Source organism: Rutidosis leptorrhynchoides, chromosome 1 (genome assembly GCF_046630445.1).
Source record: "Rutidosis leptorrhynchoides isolate AG116_Rl617_1_P2 chromosome 1, CSIRO_AGI_Rlap_v1, whole genome shotgun sequence".
In the NCBI taxonomy this organism is placed as follows: domain Eukaryota; kingdom Viridiplantae; phylum Streptophyta; class Magnoliopsida; order Asterales; family Asteraceae; genus Rutidosis; species Rutidosis leptorrhynchoides.
The window spans coordinates 683,368,615-683,386,257 of NC_092333.1; the positions used below are offsets into that span (position 1 = coordinate 683,368,615).

Sequence of the window (17,643 nt, forward strand, 5' to 3'; positions counted from 1 at the left end):
GGCCACTTTCGTTCCTCTACGGTCTCCATTAATGGGATTTCTTCTCAGAACCTAGTCCCTTATTGTGACAACAAAAGAGAATTCTAAATTGCATCTCTAAAAATCATAAGGATAGCCCTTAGCGCTAAGGTTAGAAAAATTCAATCCAAATTATATTAGTAATTCCTCCGCTTTTCATTTTTGTAAAGAAACTACTAATGACAAACATTATGATTGTTATCAAGAATTCAATTATTAAATTATTGCAAAATTAGTGGTACATTGAATAGTATTTTTTAAGGAGGTGATTGATTCTATTATAGTATAATTATTTTTGTATGTCTTAATTCTTTAATGACAACTTTAAGACCTTCTCTAACACAACGTGCTCACCCTTATTTTGGACCTAACACGCCTCCAACACGCATCCAACGCGTCATGTTGGTGGCACTTGCTAGTGGCACGGGAAGAAAGAGGGGCGTGTTAGCACATGTCATTTTTTAGTTAGTATATTCATTTTATCTAACTTTTAATTATATTTTAACACATCATTTGAACGCTACTCAACACAAAACTTCATTATTTTTAAATGTATCAACACTCATTCGACGTCATAGCCAAACCCCACTCTGCCTCCAACACGCCTAATTTTACCTTCACTATTAAAAATGGTATCATTAACATTTTCCTTTTTTTACTAAACATTATAAAAAATTAATTTCCTTTCCGTCAACTAATTTTCACTTGCCATTTTATCAGTTTGCTTTGATCTCCCCATTATTAGTCTCAAGTTCAGAAGTAACCGAACTTTACTTCCATGGCCGCCTTCAAGCTAACTCCCACAATTCCTTATCATGTATGGACTAATTTTGTTTTGCTTTTCTACATTTGTTCAATTTCTTCTTCTTCTTTTTTTTTTTTTTTTGAAAGAATTTCTTCTTTATTTAAACCTCTAATTTCATTCCATTTCAATTAATTTCAGAAATGTATATCCGGCATAAATAATAATGTGTCATCACCGACCAAATTGGGACTAATATCTGAAAGGAGGATGAAGGTCACGTGCCAGGCAGCAAACATCACCTCTGCCGACCCTGTTTCCGTTATGGACCGGAGAAAGCTAATGAAGCTGTTGCTATTCGGTGCCGTTGGTTTACCCGCAGCCGGCATCTTGGTTCCTTTTTTCGTTCAACCCTCGTTAGTTAGTTCTCCTATTTTACCCTAATTATTTATTTTAATATTTTTATTTGTTTTTTATCACTACAATTCTACAAATGGTCATGTTATGTTTGTGTATACTTTATTTTAGGTTTTTGACCCACTGCCATATGATGTTTTAGGAGTATTTGTAAAGGAAAATTAAATAAATAATTATGGACACTGAATTTTTCTAAATAGTCGTAACATTTGAAACTGTTTATAAAGTACATAAATTGCCACTTATTAGTGAATGTATCAAGTCAAAAGTTGTTTTGGGCATTGATGCCGAGTTTGTGAGATTGATACTTTGAAGATCGACTTGAAAACCAAGATGATAATGAAACAATTCAGCGTTAAAAAAATTAATTTATTGTTTTTAATTTCTGGTGGGGAATTGAAACAGTTCAGGGAGTTTTGGAGGTGGGATTGCAGCTACGGATGAGTTTGGTAATGATATTATAGCATCAGAATGGCTAGGACCCGGAGACAGATCCCTTACTCGGGGCTTAAACGTAACGAATTTTATCCATCTTCTGCTTATTAAGACTGTGTAGAGAAGACAAAAAAAATTATTGCGGGTGCTGGGAAGTGCTTATAATTGGGTTATAATTTGGATTAAAGCCATGGATCGCCTATGTACTTATATTTTTTTAGGTGAACAACCCATTTAATTAGAATGATACAGTATCATTTAACTTTTTAAAGTAGCATCTACTAGATCTTCTTAATTTGACACTATCATATCAAGAAAAAAAGTGTTTGGGATGTTGTGATCTCGGAACAAATATGTAAATAAGTTGGCGACCGTGCTTTAACCCTAAAATTGAAATAGAAATGTGTTGTTGTTTGTTTTAGGTGGCACATTGGTCTATTTGCCAGTGCATTTTATCTCAAATGGGTGAAATAAAAAAAAAAGGTAGCCAAAAGGAAACATCTCAAATGGGTCGGTATGGTTGAAACTAGAAAGTATTTCAAAGTCTCTAATAGCATACAACCTTCTAAGTCCTTTTACTTGGAGATTTAAATTAAAATGGGTAAAAGTAGGAGGTTTTGTTGTTCATATTACCCAGGGTGGGTGAGTATATTTACTTAAACGTACGTGACCTAATCAGGTTATTTTGTGACCGTTTCTAACCCTTTTGTTGGTCGCCCCAAAATGTCTGCTGCCTACTACTGATGTTTGAACCTGGGACCTCTTGTGATGATATTAGGATAACAACCACTAGGCCATCTTGTGATGATGAGATGGTTTGGAGATTTACGATTATTATTACAGTAATAATATGGTTTCATAATCATATTTAAAGCTTTACCCAATCTATTTCACCTTGTACTAATAATCATCCATTTCAACCCGAACCCATTTTGTTTCCCAATCTGCCCAGCTTGGCACATCTATATAAGTTTATAGAATCCCTTGCGTACAACTTTTGTATGTGACGACATTGTACATAAATGTATAGGGAGACCCTACATACCTTATGGTCGAAAACAATAGAACTCTTGCAACGTATGGGATTAATGCAGTATGCACTCATTTGGGGTGTATTGTACCATGGAACACGGTGAAGAAAAAGTTTATGTGCCCTTGTCATGGTTCTCAGTATGATAACGATGGTAGAGTTCTAAGTGGTCCTGCTTCTCTGGTAAGCCCCTTTTTCTCCAAAATCATTACATGTACAAGTTTTAAAGCTTGAGGCGTAAGTCGCTGATGCAAGTTTGTGTATTAACAGCCTTTGGAACTCGCTCATGTGGATATAGATGATGACAAAGTGGTATGCACTCCATGGACAGAAACTGATTTCAGAACAGGTGATGTTCCATGGTGGTCATAGAAACTATTACTCCGTAATAAGTGTTCTCTTGTAATTCTTGTTTTAGCTTGTATTTTTTCGGTTAAATCTAGTTTTGGAATTAGAATTTGATTGTAATGGATATGGGTAGGGCCGTAGGCAGGTAGGCTAGATATGGACATGATAATTCAGGCTTGGACAGATATACGCAGCGTCACCTATTTTTGGGATACATTGCACCTATTATGTTATGTTACGATAATTCAGGCTTGGACATTATCAAACATCACCTATTATGTTATGTTAGACTCGCTTCTGCAAAATACAGCACATGTACATGCAGGTAAAAAGGGGGTAAAACCGACCCTCTGGCGGCCCCACACCGGCCGGTCCCACTGCCAACATGTTTTACATACACTTTTGCTTAAAAATGGATGGGTTGTATTGTTTGAACTTTGAACCATTGAACCAAATTGTGGAAACAAAACAGAATCAATAGCTTAGGTTGGGGTTTTGGGCCCTACACTTGAGGTTAATAAGTTGTAGGTGTTGAGTTATGTTTCTTGTTGCAGTTTTCCGATACGACAACTCGACAAGGTGATTGATGTCCTCTTGATGTTGTTACTGTTTGACTTGTTTGGTATATTTCAAATTGACCATCTGATTTGCTGAAGCTAAATAACGGAGTAATGCAATTAATGTAGGGATTTTCAATTTTTGTGTGTGTGTGTGTGTGTGTGTGTGGCAAAAAAAAACATGTATATTTAAATAGATCGACCGTAAAGATCAAGCATATTACAAAGTTGAACAGATCTGGTGATCTGAAGTTCGTGATCGAACTCCAACAATACAACAAATTAATACATGTGTGCACTACTTTGACAAACCCAATACACCTTAAAAAATATAAGCGGCTACACTACCTATCTAAGTCCCTATCAGAATCCACACCTATCAAAAATTCATCCCCCAAGCCTTGCCTGGAAAGACCACCCGTTTCATAACCACACCATCCCGGGCCAATAAGCAACATATGAACCTCAGCAAACCAACGAAACTTCATCCCGCCAGGAACTCAAGAACACCTCCCTTGAGACCAAAAAACCCAAGAAAGCCCCCAAATAAAGACCTATCCACCGTACGGGCGGTCGAGAAGCCCTTAAGGACCCCATTAATGGTTAAGCCTATCCTTAAGAAATTAAGACATGCTTCGTTTACTTCTACATTAATAACAACCACTCAAATTGACTTTTTTTCTTCTTTTTTTTTTTGTGGCAAAAAACTTGAAAATATATTAAAAAAGACCGATTTCACAAAATGGTGAAGAAAGGCTGAAGAGATACAGACCATCAAAATGGGTTACACATTACTTCCCATTTGATATGTACATTACATATCCAAAACTTCAAACTCTCTATCACAGTAGCTATTATAAACTATAATGCCACAACAAATTAAAGTGAATACTACAAAAGCAACCAAGGTTGAGAGCTCCAAACATAAAATTGGTGACTCTCGCATATCTTCGCATTAACGATCCACTGAAGAAATAGAGCCGTCCCTAGCGCACCAAATAGCCCAACAAATGTAGACTCCGTTGAACACCAATTCGTTCCTAGCGCACCAAATAGCCCATATAGAAGCCGCCCCAAAAAAGGACCAAAATTTACTCGCCTTAATACCTATCCCATTATTCCAATCTTGTGAGAATTCGAGAATAGACAGAGGCATGGTCCATTTCACATTCCACCAAAGAAATAGAGCCGTCCAAACTTTGTGAGTCCAAGAACAATGTAGAAGCAAGTGATCTATAGACTCTACGAACTCCAAACACCAACCACATTTGTCATCCGAACCATCTCTCAAACATTGTCTATAACTCAAAACTTCGCGAACCGGGATCCCTCCTTGAATCGCTAGCCAATGAAAAATGGCTATCTTCGAGGGTACGTTTTTATTCCATATTACACTTAACCAATTAATCTCTTCCTCCAAGTTAGAAGAAATCATTACCCTCACCCCTTCTTTAACCGTATAAATCTTATCCACCGAATGCACCCATTGAATTACATCTTCATTGGACAAGTGAAAACTTATATGGCTCAATAAAGCATTTAGGGTAGCAACTTGGATATTCTCATATTCGTTAAGCTCATGCACAAAACCAAAGTCCTAACTCATTACACCATTGACATCAAACACCCCCATATCCGCAATCCGCCCGTCTTTTTTGGAGGTTAACCGATAAAGCGTCGGAAATTGATCTTTTAATTTAGACACTTCTATCCAAATATCATTCCAAAAAGAAATGTGTGTACCTTTTCCGATCTTCCAACGCAAACTTTGTGGACTAAGAATGTTAAACAACTCGTCCGTATTTTGAAGTTTCAACATTTCACGCCACACATACGAGACCTTGTTCCTATTTATTTGTGTCACATCTGAGAGCAAATTCCCACAGTATGACCTTTCAAATGACTTCTCCACTATGACCTTCCAAGTTGCTTCCTTGTTGTGATTAAATTTTGTCCACCATTTAACTAATAAAGTCAATTTTTTTAGCCTTAGAGGTATAATTCCCAAGCCTCCACATTCAGTACACTTTATCTACCATACTCAATGCTTAAGTTATTATTTTTAAGAATAGCTTTTAGAGTAATCGTTAGATAAATTCATTAATGATTTACAGAGTATTACATTTGTTACAAGCCCAAGTATGATAAAGCCCCACAGGCCCAAGTTGAGTTCCAAATCATTTATAGATATTAGACACGTCTTGGAAATAAATCAAGTAATGATGACTGCATTATTATGCATTAATTTTGTATCCATTAATAAATCGTAGTGCATAAAGGAATAACATTCTTATCATCTACAGCTCACTCTCACCGCCCTAATCAAACCCATCAATTATAAATTTATAATGCTATCTCCATGCTTTCTAATATTGCAACGTCTATCATTTAACTTTTTTTATTTTTTATTTTTTTTTATTTTATTATAATGGAATAAATAGCAATCGCAATTTTAATTCAGGTCTGACTTTCACCATCTGCTTTAGCAAAACTGAAATTAACTAAGTACAGTAGTAAATTTTAGCGTGTGGCATATAATACAAAATTTTACCTAAATGTTAAAAAGCAATATTTAACGTACTGCCAAAGAAACAATATAGAATTTGAAATAGAGTTTGATTAATGTGCGTATCATGTCACACGTTAAGGTATCAAATTCCGTCACAAAAATAAATGTTAATATTTTTAAACTCATTAAAATTAATCTAATTTGCTATGCATATAAAATTACAAAATTTTCTATTAAAGAGAATCACGATTTTACTACATTCTAACGTTAAAGAATCATTGAGCAAGCGGCCGGTGTCAATATCACATTGTGCGTTATCTCTGAAGAAAATGAAATACACTAACCTATACACGGAAAATACACTAACCCAACACCAACCATCTAATTAACATTCCCCCATAACTATTCTCTAATGCGTTGGCAAAAAAGTGATTCTCCTCAAATAAAGGCCAGACTACACTTTTAAAAAGAATATACCGATCAGCCCAAAAGTTGTTTACGTGGCAGATGTTTCACGTTATTTGTTGATTGTGTATTGAGTGTCGCTGACACGCAATGGAGGGGGCTTAACAACGCTCACAGGCACCGGTGTTGGTTAAATTGTGGTGTTGTGTTTAATCATGAAAGTTTCGACTTCAAACAGCTGGGATACACCGATTATTAATATTCAATTAAATTCGATCTAATATTACTTTTCGTTAATTTCACTTACCCCTTTCACGTGTATTTAGTATACAAATCACCCCCTATTACTTTTCTTATATTTCTATACCATTTCCTTTATAAAAAGATGTTACAAGGTAAGTGCAACGACACATGAAATTTTATAGGCGCATATGATGACTATCCAAAAGGATTTTGAAAGAGGAAAAAAAAAACAAATTTTAGATTAAGCATCTACAAAATTATAAACTAGACGAATTACGAGTAATATATAAGACTATTATGTGTCAAGAGCACACGATAATGATGTACATAAATACTTAAATATTCGCCCTATATAATAATAATAGAAATACAACTTGTATCAATTCATTTATGTTATATTAAAATAATGGATTAGTTATGGTTTCAAATGATAAATGTATGATTATATATTGATATAACATATAATTCGCCATTGATACAAATTATAAATTTCTTTTTACGTGGGTAGAGAAACGACTTCTCCTCTATTATATGATAAAAAAAGAATTGTATACATCTCACATCTCTCATCTCTCATACCTCGTGTATTGTTGTTATTGTGAAAGATGTAAATAACAAAAGAGTATTAATATTCTAAGATAAATTGTTGAATATACATTCTGTAAAAATTTCAAACTAATATCTTACTGTATGATAACTCAATAAGATTGTTTTGTTAATACTCTGTATAATACAACATATATATATATATATATATATATATATATATATATATATATATATATATATATATATATATATATATATATATATATATATATATATATATATATATAAATCGCCATTTAGAACAAAATACACCGTATATAAATATTAATATAACTATAATTATATAACATATAATATAATAATAATAATAATAATAATAATAATAATAATAATAATAATAATAATAATAATAATAATAATAATAATAATAAGCATCGACATAATATTGTTCGGGATTCCCTTGTTGATGTTTGTTATCGCTCTGGGATTTCAGCGAGAAAGGAGGTTGACATTGGGTTGTCTGGAGGGAACGACATGGCCCTCAGACCTGCAGATGTGTTACTTTATTCCTGAGATTGTGGTCGCGATGTTTGTGTTGACTTGACAGGGTCTTCTCCTTTGACGCAGTCTGGGCTTTCTGACTTTGTCCCTGGACGTGCTGTGGTTGATGCGGCTCGTCGGAAGCGGGTCAAGTACGAATCTAACTGTCAGGCGATTGGTTATGGTTTCATTCCTTTGTCATTTTCTTCCCTGGGGGAATTAGAGAAGGAGGCTGTTTCTTTGCTAAAACGGGTTCAGAAGAGTTCGATGGCGCAAGATATTAGTGCCGGTGCTGCTGCTCATATTTTTACTAGGATAGGTTTTACTATTGCTAGAAGTGTGGGGGCCCAGATTGTCTCTAGGCTTCCCACTAATTTTTTGTAAGTTTTAAAACTTTTAAGTTTTTTATTATTATTATTATAATAATAATAATAATAATAATAATAATAATAATTACAGAAAAATTTGCGAAAAGCAAAAGTTAGGGGAAGATATTGTAAGGTATTAAACTTAAAGGTGCAATAAGTATATATAGTATAGATTAGAGGCTCATAAGGTCATTCGATAGAAAATGTACCATTTGAGTAGAGAAGTACAAAACAGAAAACAGCCATTAAAGACACAGCTTAATTTCCTGAAACTTCCTTAAATTCGATAGAAGTCGCATTATCACTTTCACCACCAAAAGTGTGACCAACGGACTTTAAATTTAAATTCCAATTAAGTCACCTTCCATAACCGTTCATTTCAATTTCATTACCGTTATTTCCTCTTTACCCTAAAATTTAAATTCCTTTCACCGGAGTTTAGTAATGGCTATCTCCGACCACCGGCGTACACACTCAGACGGAAAGCAGTGGAGGTTATTTCCGTTTTGGCAATCAGGAGCAGCTTCTTCGTCGCCAACTCAGCATCCACAATTTCGGAGTCAGAATAGCCACGAAAACGGCGTCGTATCGAACATTCGTTCTTCTAATAAAGCGTCATCTGTAGCAAAATCGATTCTACCAGCTAGAAGACGTCTCCGTCTTGATCCATCGAATAACCTCTATTTTCCTTGTAAGTATATTTTGTTAATTATATCGCATGTTAAGTTAGTTTGTTAATAACTAAATATTCGTGTAAATTATTTTGTTTTGAATCTATTTAGCCCGCGTTTACAGTTTACACACCGACACATATTGACTGATAATAATAATTATGTCATCGTTGAGATTCTTTTAATAATAATTGTATGCCATAGTTTGACAATAATATATGTCATAGTTGACTTTTGTACGTATATCAACAACTGGTATTGACATTGGTTAAAATGATTAGGTTGGGGAGGGAAAATAACAATAAAAACAAGAATAATTACTGTATAAGACAGTTGGGAGGGTAAAAAATTTCAGTGTTGACCAATGACTTGGCTAGCTTTGATGGGAGAACAATGTTAGATGTTTGATTTTGATATATTGTTTATCATGGTTTTTGAAATTGTAGACATTAGCGATTCCCGGATTATAACTCAATGGAGTTCCGAATATTTTTTCAATACTAAATATATTTGAATTTTATTTTAGTGGTAGTTTACTTTCAAAAAACTAAAAATTCGAAAAATATATGGGGGCCGAGTAGTAAAATTTAGTGGTGTCCTATACAATTTAAATGAATAACTATCAATCTGAAAAAAATATATGGGGTCTTGTGGTTAAATTTAGTGGTGTCCTATACAATTTAAAAGGTATTATTACTAGACTCGCCGCCACTGATTGTAGATGAGCCAGGAAAACAAGTCAGGAGTGCAGTTCGGATAAAGAATCAGAGCAGATCTCATGTTGCTTTTAAGGTATGTTAGATAACTTCTGGTTAAAGGCAATTGATGGAGCATCCATGAACGTGTTATTTATCATGCATTTTCATGATTGTTTTAGTTTCAAACTACCGCACCAAAGAGCTGTTACATGCGACCTCCTGGTGGTATTTTGGCTCCTGGAGAAAGCATTATTGCTACAGGTAATGATTTCTTCATGAATTAACACACAATACAATGTTGGATGTGGAATTTATATCATATGATATGTAAAGTTATAGCTGCATATATGTGTGTTTGATTGGCTTAATATATGTGATGGGCAGTCTTCAAGTTTGTTGAACAGCCAGATAAAAACGAAAAACAGTTTAAAGAGAAAAGCAAGGTTAAGTTTAAAATCATGAGCCTCAAGGTCAAGGAAGGAACGGATTTTGCTCCAGAATTGGTAACCATTTTATCATGTGTAACATCTATTTACTATTTTGAAAAGCTGTATCGTCAGCAATTTAAGTCTGCTATTTTTCTTGTTATAGTTTGATGAGCAAAAGGATGACGTAGTTGTTGAACGAATTCTACGTGTTATTTTCTTAAATGCAGAACGTTCTACGCCTGTAAGTAAAAAATAACATTTGTCCAGTGTCGATTCTAGGATTATAATTCAATGGGGTTCCGAAAAATTTCAGTACTAATTATATATTTGAATGCTATTTTAGTGGTAGTTTACGTTCAAAAAGCTACAAATTTGAAAAATATAAGGGGTCCGAGTATTTAATTTACCGGTGTGCTATACAATTAAAAAAAACTATAAATTTGAAAAATATATGGGGTCCTGTAGTTATTTAGTGTGTCCTATACAATTTAAAGGGTATTTTCTAAAAACAAATTCAGGGTATTTTCTAAAAACAAATTTCAAATTAGTGGTGGCCCGTGACCCAACGAGCGTGTAGCTAGATTCACCATTGCTTTTGTCGCTTTATATTAAAAAGTGAAAGTTATAAGGCTTTTCCTGTCCAGTTTACCTGAAGGGCGAGTATATTTACTTTGGTGTCACTCTATATAAGCAGTTGTTTATATTTTCTGCATTATGTTGTCTATGATCATTATATATAATTGACATGAAGAATTAATGTTAAATTCATTCAGGCAATGGAAAAACTGAAGCATCAGCTGGCTGAAGCTGAAGTTGAGCTAGAATTACGCAAGAAACCTCAAATAGATACTGGCTTAAAAGTTGTTGGGCAAGGCCTTGTTATTGATGAATGGGTAAGTTACTGCGTTTTACTAGCAGTCCGTTTACAATGGATATATAAAGTGTATGAACATTAATATCAATTTAGTCCGAGTCTAAAATTAACATTTATCAGATTGTTACTAGCCATTCTTCTTATGGAACAAATACTATAATGACATACTAACTTCCAAGTCCTATTATTATATGATATATTTGTAACAGAAAGAGCGAAGGGAGAAATACCTTGCACGACAACAGGTGGAGGCTGTGGATTTGATGTGAATAGAAGAGTACGTTATCATCAGCTTGTAAATTATTTCTTTCAGTAACCTCCTTCATGCTCTGGTGATGCCATATATATGTTAGCGGTTTCACAGAGGTGTATACAGGTGGATGCGTAAGCATATTGAAATCAGCATCGTTTATAAGACTGAAGCTTCTTGTGCGCTTTACCTAGTAAGTGATGGACCTTATTCTTTTTAACAAGTTTAAATATTTGAAGATTAGTAATGTAAATGTGACCCTATATATTCTTGAATAATGAGCTATAGAAATAAACCACATACGGAGTATTATTTATTTTATTTTCTTTTCATGTTTTATGTTGAATGTTGAATTTGATATTTATCAAATACGATGGATGATATATTCGGGAGGGAGGTGATCCTCACACACTACTTTTTGACCCATCTACACTTTTGTCTCATAAATTCACAGTTATACCCTAAATTAATCTAGGGAGAACTTATATTATTATTCCAAGTATAGTTAAGTGTAAAATAGTAAATTAGTTGTAGATGGATCAAAAAGTAGTCTGTGGGGATCACCTCTCTATTCGATAGGCTGAAATGTCTTAATATCATAAATTTTCATAAATTTTTGCAAATCAAGCGTTTTGGACAGCTTGGGCTAAAACAACTCGATACTACCCTCTCTGCACCCCGGGCTCATACTTTATGCACGTTGGAGTCTTGTACTAACTAACCGAAGTACCTAGACTTAGAGCATAGATATTGCAGCATTTGTGCCCAAAACCACGCCTTAGTAGCATCAGAAATGCCCCACAAACGCCTTCAGTGGGGCGTTTGTGGTGAAATTAGTTTGGGCGTTGGTGTTTGAGAAATGGAAGAGGTTAGATGCGTTTGTGGGTTTTAATTATTATTTTAATTCTTTTCCTACCTTTTCACCACTTTTTATCCCAACTTCCAATTATATTTTGCCACGTCACCCACAATCCTTTCCAACAACCTTCCCCATCACAACCCCATCTTTGCCACCTCACAAGCATACCCCCCAAAAAAACCCTCATCGATTCACGTCACAAACACCAATATCCGTCTTAAATCCTTTTTCTAGGATCTCTTATGACCAATCCACGATTCCCAACTTTAAATGGCCTAGATCATCACTACCTGGAAACCCTTCTATGGGCAATCCCTAGTGATTGGTGCCCCACCCATCATTCCCTATACCATTATGGGTATGGGGATGGGGTTTTGGATCAATGAATTCTCCACTTGCTACGGAAAGAATATCGAGATTAGTCTCCTTGCCGGACATGGTCTTTTTTTTTTTTTTTTTTAAAAAAAACCTTGTCTGCTCGGGAGAACAACTTACATGTTGTTTATAACAGTGAGGTGCACGTTCCGGACACGCTCCTTCGAATCAGTTGTTCTCTTCTTGGATTAAAAATATATGTGGTCTTAACATGTAATCCATCAACTGATCAAAGTCCCACTTTTAACAATCTTGATCTCCAATGGTCCTATTTGTTAGACTAGAGATTATGGTTAGCCCATTTAGTATAGTCCGGCCCGTTTGTGGGTTTAGGATTTCTACGGTTTCTATGTAGTTAGTATAAACTAGTTATCGAACCCTCGCTTCGTGCCGGGGGTTCGATTTTCAATGTATTTTATTGTGTTTAGTTTGTAAAATTATTTCGTGGCTAACGATCATGTCGTTGAAGCGCAACTCGAGTCGAACTAAAAGGTATAACCCGTCAAAGATTTAAATGTTATTTGACATCTCCGCGTTTCGCCATGGAATTGTCGACTTTTAAAAATCTAACGCAAATCAACGTGTATGAAAAATACCTCAAATATTTATCGTTTTTTAAAAAGCGCCCGTTTTGCCTATAGTTAGTGCATTGTGTTCCTAAAATTATTTCGAGTTTAACGATGGTGTCGGAAAAATTTAACTCGTTGCGAGCGAGAAGATATAACCCGTTGAATATTTGGGTGGAGTTTAGTTAAGATTTTTTATAAAAATAGTTATTTGACACCTTACCCCTGTTTGGGGGGCCTTTTTTTATTTATTTTAAGGTGGGGGCTTTATTTGGAAAAAGGAAGGAAAAAGTAAAAAAAAAAGTGAAAGGACGAAAAAGCCCCTGATTACTATTCATCAATTTTGTCTAATAGTTAATATAGTAATAGTAATACCAATCAATAGAACATTATAACCTACCGGGTTTTATCCTTTAACATGGTATCAAAGCTTAGGTCTGATCCGATCCGAGACCTAGTCGGCTACCTCGTGCCGCTGCCTCTATGCCACCCGTCATCTACCTATCACCATCTAGGTCTGATCCTTTAACACTGTTAACTCATCTAAAACTCCCCTTATATGTAATAGGTGTTCAATGACTCATATTGTCAGACAAACATGAAGTCCCTTTAATCACTTTAATGCCTTGTGCCTGGAAAAAAATTTAGATACATAAATGCAGTGATGTGTTTTATTAGCTCTGTGGTTAGAGGTTTGAGAATCTCTTGTGAAAACCAAGCTCAATCCTTTTGGGCCTCCCTTAAAAGAAAATTGTAAGTCATATCATACGAATTATTATGCCCACATACTAAAACTCACTCGAAATCTTGTCGTTCCAATTGTTTTAGAATGTCGTTTTGAGTTTGCGTTCACACTACAAGCGGTCCCACAACTTCTGCTAAATTTACACAACAGCTTCTCAAATTTACACTTTTTCAGGAGTAAAAATTGTAAATATATATTTTTATTAAAATAAAAGAAACTAACTCCACCCGAATTTATAACGGGCCCTATCTTTTCGCTCGGTGCGAGTTAAATTTTCCCGAGACCACCGTTCAACTCGAAAAAATCTTACGAACCCAACGGGACTAACTATACGCGAAACAGACACTTCTCAAAAAAACGCTAAACACCTCGGGCTATTTTCTATACATATACATACACTAATAATTAACAACCCAAACTACCTACATCATATCGATGGTTATGTTTCCATTTTTTACACAATCTTCCTGACGTTAAAAACGCATATGCCATTAGGTATACTAGCAAAGCGTTTTTATTTCCATAAATACATAACGCTACGTTAACTATGATTATGTAACCCGAAAGGCACCGCGGCATCGCGCGGGCCACTTTTCTAGTTACATACAATTAGAAACTCATGAAACCTTTGTTAATAACATGTACCGACAAATCGATTTGCATTAATATGTAACCAACAAAACTAGACCATACTCAAATGACCCAAACCCGAAAATTTTGACCACACTCAAATTACTCAAACCTAAACTCAATTACTTACACAACACTCAAATTACTCAAAGAAGCCTATGCTTTTTTGAATCCTATCATAGTATAGATAATCCAACCATTTTTGACTTTTGAGACATAAATAGTTATATGTTTATTAATAGTTACCTTAACCTTAATATTATTTAAAAAATTGACATATTTGACCTGAAACCGACCCATTAACAGGAAATTGACCTAAAATACCCGTTCACCTGACTAATAAAAGGGGCAACTTTGGTCAAGTCCGGGTTAACATGTTTGGGCTGGGTCAAAATACTCAACACGGTTATCAAATCGGGCTGGTCAATCCTGACCCAACCTGAATTGCCTCCCTAACTGTTAGGCCTCTACAAGAATAAAGCTTCCTGTACTTTTAAGTGATGGACCTTCTTTTTAAGTAGGTTTATTGAGCAGTAATGTAACTTTATGTCTGATAATGACTAATGAGAGTATAAAGAATTAATTGAACTATCCTGTCTTTAAATTTCTTTATATTGAATTGAATATTTGTATCAGATATGACCTGGATATATTCTATATGATGCAGTGTCTTAAATTCATGTTCAAAAAGTGTGAATTCTCTACATCAATTTCTCAAAATTAATATCTAGATCGGGATGTCTATGTCGCATTTAAATTATGTAGTAGTGTACATCTTTATTTCACTTTTGTTTCAAACTTTATAAAACAAATAGGAAAAGGAAAGCTGCATAGTGGATTAGTTGTTGTACTGATACACTGAACAATATTCATAAGACAATACTAGATTGTGATAACCTTAACTTACTATCTTTGCATGGACCACAATAACTAATGAGACAAAAAACTGTACCCGGTTTTAGCAGTTGGTTTACCTTTAGTAGTTTAACAGACTCTCCTTCCAAATTAACCTCATCCTTTTCTACCTCTTTATAAACCCACAACCAGATTCTCAGACTCAAAAAACAATCATCTGAACTTTAAAAAAAAAAAAAAGATAAAACTTTCATCACCTCAATGTTTCAGAAATGAAAATGGTCGACAAGGCTTTCTTTATCGTCACAATGGGAGCGGTAATGGGACTAAGACATCAAATACTTAGACCCAAATCGCACACCGTATGGCATATAGTTGGTCCATCGGTGTCCCAGACCAGCCTGTGTCCGGTTGCAGCAGAATCATCACACCAAGTCTCAACCAAAACACACAAGTCTAAAGATGTCAAAGAACCATTAAGGACTGTAGCCTATCTAAGCTGTTGGGGTCCATATCAATAAGCACAACAATCTTCTTCATTATGTAATATCCGTATATGTTATATAAATTAGCCAGGCTCTGTATTCATGATGTAACTCATACGAGTACAATTTAAGCACCCCAACTTCTACAAAAGTTCAATATATACAGTTGCATCAAATCAAATTTTCACAGATAAAATAAAAAGAGTAAATGAAACGAAAATGTTTATTATTAATCATTTAAAATGATTTTTATTTTATTTCATAATAATAATAATAATAATAATATAGTCACATTACACTTGAACAATTTCATTCTTCATTTCTTGCAAACAATCCCATTTCCATGAAACAATCCTTTAGCAGAACAATCCAAAGCACCATTCTCCATCACCTCATCATTCTTCTTCTTTATTACAACATTATTAGAATCAAATATACAAGTTGCACAATCAGCCACAAGTAATGAACTTGTTTTATACTTATCTTCACCTCCCACAACCGCCATTGCGACACCTGCCTTAGCCGGATTCTTGAAATCCGGCTGATAAGTCCTTCCCAACACCCCTTCAACCTCGTCCGAAAGCCCCATAAACTTAAACTGAACTTCCAAATGAGCAAAACAATCATCAGCAGGCACTTTGTAGCTGTGGATTTTGTCATCTTCTGCGGTCACTGGGACCACATTTGCCAAGATCTCAACAACGCCTTCTACGGTCACCATGACACTATTAACCGCCGAAGTTCGCTCAACTTTAACTTGGTCATCTGATGACTTCCACGTGGAGAAACCACCAATTGGTAGTGAAATATCTTCGTTATCGTAGGAGAATTTTAGGTGGTCGATTTCGTTGTCCCATGTTGCGGATTTGGTGGCTTCTAAAGAGAAAGTGTGGGAGTTGAAGAGGAGACCCAATGCTTGGATCCATGTGAAGTCCCTAGATCGACCCACGGGTCGGTGCCCGATGAAACGACCGTTGATTTGAAGGTTAGGATCGGAGATTAAGCTGAAATGCTCATTAACCTGACCGTGAAAGTAGAACACAATGCCGTCTCCCCCGATCAACCGTGGGTCATAGCATGCTGATCCCGGGCTATTGCAGTTTGCTTTCGGATCTACAATATAATTAGAAAACACAAGGACACGTTAGTTTAAGTAATAAATAAAGATGCAACATTAATAAGTTTGTCGTTCCAAAAAAAAAAAAAAAAAAAAAAAAAATACACAGTTTAGAGGAACACCTCTATACCGCTATAAAAAGTCATTTGTTATTTTGAAAGTATATTTTAAATATACTTTCAAAATGTGAAGTATGGAAAGATAAATTAACAAAGAGATGTTACTTTTGCATTCGGGTTTGCATTTAGGGGAATAGCAATCGATGCGACAAACTTTAGCTTTGGGTTCATTCGAGACACTCGAGGGGCACTCGGAAGGACAATAAAGGGTTTTCCCTGCGCAACGCGACCAAGGACCACAGTAAGAGCTTGAATAACCTCTCACTTGTACTGTGATTGCACTAACAACTGCAATTGTTGCCAAAAAGATCAAGATTGAAGTCTTTGTAGTTGCCATTGTTTTGTTTGAATTGGATTGATTTGTAATGGAATGAAGTGTGTGTAAATGCTCTATTTATAGCTTGTTATTTTCATGTAGCTTGTCATGTATGTAAATGGGATTCATTCACCTATTTATGTCAACGACATAACTTGTGAAATCCTGTAGCTTTTACCTCAATCTATGGCAATTATATGTGTTCTCCATGATTCAAGATATTATACTTAAAAATAGGGTTAAAGCCAAAAATATGCTACAAACTTACACAAATGTACTTATGTCGCCCACAAACCCATTTCCGTCCTACTGTCGCGTACAAACTTATAAAAAATGTATCAATGTTAACATTTTGTTACGGGTTACCTGCTGAACCGGTAAACTTAATTATTTAACTTATTTTTTTCATTTTATATGTCCCGATGTCGCCCATATACTTTAGTTGTGTTCCGATGTCGCCCATATACTTTCAGTTTCTGTTCCGATGTATCATC

The 17,643-nt window shown here is 35.0% G+C and overlaps 3 protein-coding genes across 3 annotated transcripts; 2 read left to right on the plus strand and 1 right to left on the minus strand.

Annotated features, from left to right (window-relative positions):
- Nucleotides 1-728: 728 nt before the first annotated feature.
- Nucleotides 729-3,197, plus strand: LOC139886027 (uncharacterized). Its single transcript, XM_071869766.1, has 5 exons — nucleotides 729-835; nucleotides 962-1,176; nucleotides 1,583-1,691; nucleotides 2,643-2,825; nucleotides 2,913-3,197. Exons 1-5 carry the CDS (start codon nucleotides 797-799, stop codon nucleotides 3,012-3,014), a joined length of 648 nt encoding a protein of 215 aa, XP_071725867.1. The 5' UTR covers nucleotides 729-796; the 3' UTR covers nucleotides 3,015-3,197.
- Nucleotides 3,198-8,396: 5,199 nt separating this feature from the next.
- LOC139886028 (vesicle-associated protein 4-1-like) lies at nucleotides 8,397-11,335 on the plus strand. Its single transcript, XM_071869767.1, has 7 exons — nucleotides 8,397-8,852; nucleotides 9,554-9,624; nucleotides 9,710-9,791; nucleotides 9,915-10,033; nucleotides 10,122-10,199; nucleotides 10,732-10,851; nucleotides 11,042-11,335. Exons 1-7 carry the CDS (start codon nucleotides 8,606-8,608, stop codon nucleotides 11,099-11,101), a joined length of 777 nt encoding a protein of 258 aa, XP_071725868.1. The 5' UTR covers nucleotides 8,397-8,605; the 3' UTR covers nucleotides 11,102-11,335.
- Nucleotides 11,336-15,879: 4,544 nt separating this feature from the next.
- On the minus strand, nucleotides 15,880-17,261 carry LOC139886029 (uncharacterized). The gene is made up of 2 exons (XM_071869768.1): nucleotides 16,939-17,261; nucleotides 15,880-16,710 (listed from the first exon to the last, which is right to left on the minus strand). Exons 1-2 carry the CDS (start codon nucleotides 17,168-17,170, stop codon nucleotides 15,914-15,916), a joined length of 1,029 nt encoding a protein of 342 aa, XP_071725869.1. The 5' UTR covers nucleotides 17,171-17,261; the 3' UTR covers nucleotides 15,880-15,913.
- Between the last annotated feature and the right edge of the window lie 382 nt (nucleotides 17,262-17,643).